Source organism: Solanum lycopersicum, chromosome 3 (assembly GCF_036512215.1).
Source record: "Solanum lycopersicum chromosome 3, SLM_r2.1".
NCBI classification, from domain to species: Eukaryota; Viridiplantae; Streptophyta; class Magnoliopsida; order Solanales; family Solanaceae; genus Solanum; species Solanum lycopersicum.
Genome location: NC_090802.1, coordinates 50,562,123 through 50,567,280, shown reverse-complemented (window position 1 = coordinate 50,567,280; position 5,158 = coordinate 50,562,123). Strand labels below are relative to the sequence as shown.

The following is a 5,158-nucleotide window of genomic DNA, read 5'->3' as shown; positions in this document are numbered from 1 at the left end:
TGAGACATAGATAAGATATACATAGAGTTTGTTTGACCAAATAAATACTTTAATTTAGTAGAGAATTGAATATAATTAGGAGAGGATAATTATACAGTATTCTCAAGGAGAAGGGGCGGACTAGGGTGATGAGAATAGTTCTTTCTTTTTATTTTAATATATTTTTTAATTTTTGAGTTTTGAGTTTTTAAAAAAAATATATTTTCATTTTGCATTATTTATTTTTATTCCCCGTCCTTACTTCTTATAATTCAATATAATTTCTTATTCCTTTGTTTTCTTCACATAGCATGATTTTGTTATTATTCTAGCTTAATTGTGTTATTATTCTAGTTTTTGAATTAAAGTACAACTTCATTATTGAATGAGATTATAGACTCCCTTAATTTCTTAATTTTATTTACTTAAGTTATATTGGAACTTATTTTATGTTAAGTTGGAATAATTTTTTTTATAAAAAATAATTTTTGTTTGATTTTTTAAATTTCTTTCTATACTTTAGTTGTGTTGACTTGTTATATCATATTGCATGCTATTTATTTTTAGTTAGATTTAATAGATTACTTTTACTTATTTGAATAAGTTTATTACATTACATTTATATTTGTAATATTCACTTTTCATCAAACATGCCATTCATGATGATCTTTCAATTAATATATTTAAAAAGTGATAAAACCCTGAATAAGTCAAATTTATGATAAATAATTTTAGCATTATTATTTAAATGTATTTCTACGCCTTATCCTTTCTTTTTTATATTTCAAAAATCAAAAAAAAAATATTTCAAAAATCTGGTTTCTTTGTTAGCGGCAATGGACGCGGAGATTTGTAGGAGAAACGCGGAATAACAGAGCATTCAGATCATTTGAAAAAGTCTTTAAGACTTTTTAATCTTGACAGTTGACATATATATTATATATAAGATGCTAAAATTAAAAATAATTGATCTCTTATTGGTTGTATGAGCTAAGAGGTGACATCACTCATTCTTTTAAATTTAACTAGTTTTTGAGGACGTGCTTCGCACGTGTGTTTCATATGAATTTTTATAGATACATTAGAATGACTAAAATCTCATGAAAATATATATGTAAATTGTAATGAATAATAAAATGTATCATTTACAAAATTCAAAGACTTACGGCAATAAAACATTCATAGAAAACTAAATTAAGAAGTCTAAAAGAGTGAAAAAAACGACAAAAAGAAACTGAATATTTAAGAAAAAATACAATATAGACATTATTCTTAGAGTCTGTTTGGCTCAGCTTAAAAGCTGGTCAAACTGACTTAAAAGTTAGTTTTTGACTTATTTAGCTGTTTGACAATACTCAAAATAACTTGTTTTAAGTTTAAAAAAACTTATTTTAAGCCAAAAGTTAAAAGTTGTGGTAGGGGGTGCTTTTTTTTTAGCTTATAAGCTGTTTTAAGTTGACCACATTTTTATCTTTTTGCCCTTAATATTTTTATACAATCTCCAAATAACTCACATAACCCTAACATCTCTTTCTTCCATTTTTCCCTTTTCACGTTTGGCATAGAACCTTCAGCACTTTTATCCAAACGCATTACTGCTTATTTTAAAAATAAGTTTCAGCACTTTCAAAAGTACTTTTTTAAAGCTGCTTTTATTAACCCATCCAAACGGGCCCTTATAAGATTGATGTATATATAGATGAAAATATAAGTACAAAATTAGTACATAATTCTCTTAGTTTTTATCGACTCCTTTCATATCCTATCAAAATTCAAGAGTCTTCATCATCAGTTTTTACTATAGAATAAAAATAATAGCCTAATAATCTTGATAGGGGTTTCATGAGATAAAGAAGTTGAATTGATATAAATAGAATAGAAGGAATATCAAAAGATATCTTAAAGTTTTAATTTAAATGTTTGGAGGTTATGAATATGAATAGATGAGAGTTATAAATATTAAGAGTATAAAAGTTAAATAAGTAATTAGAAAATAATGATAAATAAATGAAGAATATGGGAAAAAAATTAAAGTTAGCAAACCATGTAAAAAGAACAACTAAAGTTCTTATCATGTAATTAAGCATTAATGAATTTAAATTTGTGAAGCTAGAGTCATTCTTTAATAATAATCAAGAGGACATTATCAATGTGCGTCTCCATTTTGTAGATTTGCACCCTTTAAATTATTAAATTTCGTTATTTATCATAAACGATAATGCTTTATTCACATCAATTTTGTTATTCATGAGAGGGGGGTTAAGGAAAAAGTTATAAGAAGAGGAAAAGAAAAGAAATTTAGGAAAAGATTTAAATTTTTTTTATAACTATTATATATATATAGATTATAGATGATAAATATTAATAAATTAGATATTTAATTAGGAATTAATCTTAGGAAGTCTAAAAGTCATTAACATTTAATTAAATTTATACAATCAAATATTTAAATATTTATAATAATTGAATTTATAGAAAGGGTAAAATCGTAATTCAACTTTCAACTTTTTTGTTCATGCTTTTAGTAATATATGATAATAATAAGTATTGATAATTATAGTTAGTATATATAATCATTTAATTAGTTAAAATAGTTATTGCAGTGTAATCAATTAAGTTGTTAGAAAAGTTAGTCAGTCATCTCGATTCTATTAATTTTCTGTTACACGTCAAATCATTAGTTAGTTAGAGTTTTTACATTGTATAAATATGTGCTACATTCATAATGGAACTATTTCAGTTGTTTTCCCCAAATCTCTATCTTCTCTGATTTCTCTCCAGTTTCTTCTATGCATGATTGAGTCATGCTTATGGAGTATTCTTTACATGGTAACAAAGCTGGAGGTATTTCGATTCGTATGAATTTCTATACACTGTCTTCATCCTTATTCTGCTCTTGTGTTGTGTTTCGATTGATTGCTAGATCTAGTTTTTTGGATTTATTTTTTTCCGCTGCATTTCTTCACTTAGATCGATTCATCTTTTTTTTTTGTGAGTTTCCTTGAATTGAATTGCTATGGCAATTGAAAGTGGCTCTACTTCAAATGATATTATTGTAAACAACAATGGTGTTGGTAGTGAAGAACTTAGTTCTCCTTTGTATATGCATCCTTCAAATAACCCAGGTGCCTCGCTGATTCAAGCTCATTTTGATGGAGTGAGTTATAGATCATGGGAAGTGAGTGTCCATAGAGATTTATCGATTAAGAATAAGTTAGGCTTTATCAATGGTGATTGTAAATGGCTCGATCCAAGAACGCTACGATTTCGTCAATGGGGAAGATGTGATGACATGGTTACTTCCTGGATCCTCAATTCTCTGTCAAAGAAAATTACAGAGAGTGTGGAATATGTCTCTGATTCGTTCGAATTGTGGAAAGAGTTGGAGGATCGATATGATCAAACCAATTATGCAAAGTTGTATCAGGTTCAACGTGAAATTAATGAGTTGTCACAAGGAACTTTAGACATTACTACCTAGTACACTAGGATGAAAAGGTTGTGGGAAGAATTGAACACATTGCATGTCAAAACTCAGTGCAACTGTAACTCTGTACTTGTGGAGATAAGGATAATATGTTCAAGGTAGATCAGGATAGGAAATTGATACAATTCTTTATGGGATTGAATGAGGTTTATACTGTAATTCGAGGGAATATTCTCATGATGAATCCATTGCCTTCTCTAGCACAAACTTTTTCCTTGTTAGTACAGGACGAACAATAGAGAGAAACTAAGCCCAACACTCAAATGTTCATGGAGTCTGTGTCTCTAAATGCTAGAAGAGAGAAGAAAGTCATGGAATCTGTTGCTTTCAATGCAAATGATAGAGCAAATACTTCTAGGCCCATGAAATCAAATTACTCTTCTACAGATAATTTGAATTTCAAAAGTAATTACTCCCAAACCAATTCCTATATTGGTAACATGCTTCTAATTATATGTGATTATTACAAGAAACTAGAGCACACTAGAGATAAATATTACAAGTTGCATGGCTATCCACAGACGAACAATCAGAATCCTCCAGGTTTAACAAAGTCAAATGTCTTATGGATGATGTCCATGGTGAAGGTTGTTCAGGAGAACAAAAGCACAGGGAAATCGTAATGAAATAGGTCCTCAGTTGACAAGAGAACAATATACTTAGTTTGCGGAGAAGTTACAACACTTTCAAGCTAAGAAAGACAATACTCAACATATGGATTTTTCTGGTGGTAATGTGAACTCTGCTTTTGCAGATATGATAGCATGTACTTCCTCAATTGATTTTGGCAAGTTATCATGCAAATGTTCTAACAATAAGATTGACTCTTGGATACTTGACTCAATAGCCTCTAACCACATAACCTTTAACATAACACTCTTAACAAATATTGCTTACCTTCCCTGTCCCTTATTGATTACCTTACCAAATGGTTACAAGGTGAAAGGTAGTGAAAATAGGTAGTGAAATACTTGCATCAAATATTGTTCTGCATAAAGTCTTGTATGTGCCTTCCTTTAAGTACAATCTTGTTTTCATTAATTGTCTCTCAAAATCTATGCCTAAAAGCATTGTGTATTTTTTTTTTGAATTACTTATGCATTTTATTGGCCCCTTCAATGAAGAGGCCTCTGGTGATTGGTGAGGCAAAAGATGGACTGTATTTTCTGTGTTCAAAATGTCTGATGAAGTCTACTTATTCTGTTCTTGTATGTACCACTTAAGCTTTCACTCCTGGTTGCATATCTAGTCAAGATGTTTTTCAACTTCAAATTTGTTTCTTTTCCTATTTCTTTATGTACACATAATAAATGTACTCAACATTATGTTCTACTCAATAAAAGTCCTTATTTTTCTGCTTCCTTTTAATCTCATACTTGTGATGATGTGAATGTGTTTTAACATAATAGACTTCGACATGTTCCTTTTGTGAAGATAAGGAAAATTAAGTCTATACTTGAAAAGTTCTGTACGAAATAACCTTTCCTTTTGTAACATTTGCCCCATGGTAAGGCAAGAAAGACCGCCCTTTCCTCACAACACCACACCTCTACCAAAATGTTTTAACTGGTGTACATAAACCTCTGGGGCCCTACCACAAGGTGACTCATGATAATTGTAGGTACTTTATTACTATTGTTGATGATTATAGTATATGTACATGGACTCAATTATTAACATGTAAAAGTAACA

The 5,158-nt window shown here is 29.3% G+C and overlaps 1 protein-coding gene across 1 annotated transcript; it reads left to right on the top strand.

Annotated features, from left to right (window-relative positions):
- The first annotated feature begins 2,995 nt into the window (after positions 1 to 2,995).
- On the top strand, positions 2,996 to 3,460 carry LOC138347640 (uncharacterized). Its single transcript, XM_069295946.1, has one exon. It carries the CDS (start codon positions 2,996 to 2,998, stop codon positions 3,458 to 3,460), a length of 465 nt encoding a protein of 154 aa, XP_069152047.1.
- The last annotated feature ends 1,698 nt before the right edge of the window (positions 3,461 to 5,158 follow it).

What these genes read in the sequence shown, in the direction of transcription:
- LOC138347640 (XM_069295946.1), top strand. Translation starts at nt 2,996, where the DNA reads ATGGCAATTGAAAGTGGCTCTACTTCAAATGATATTATTGTAAACAAC.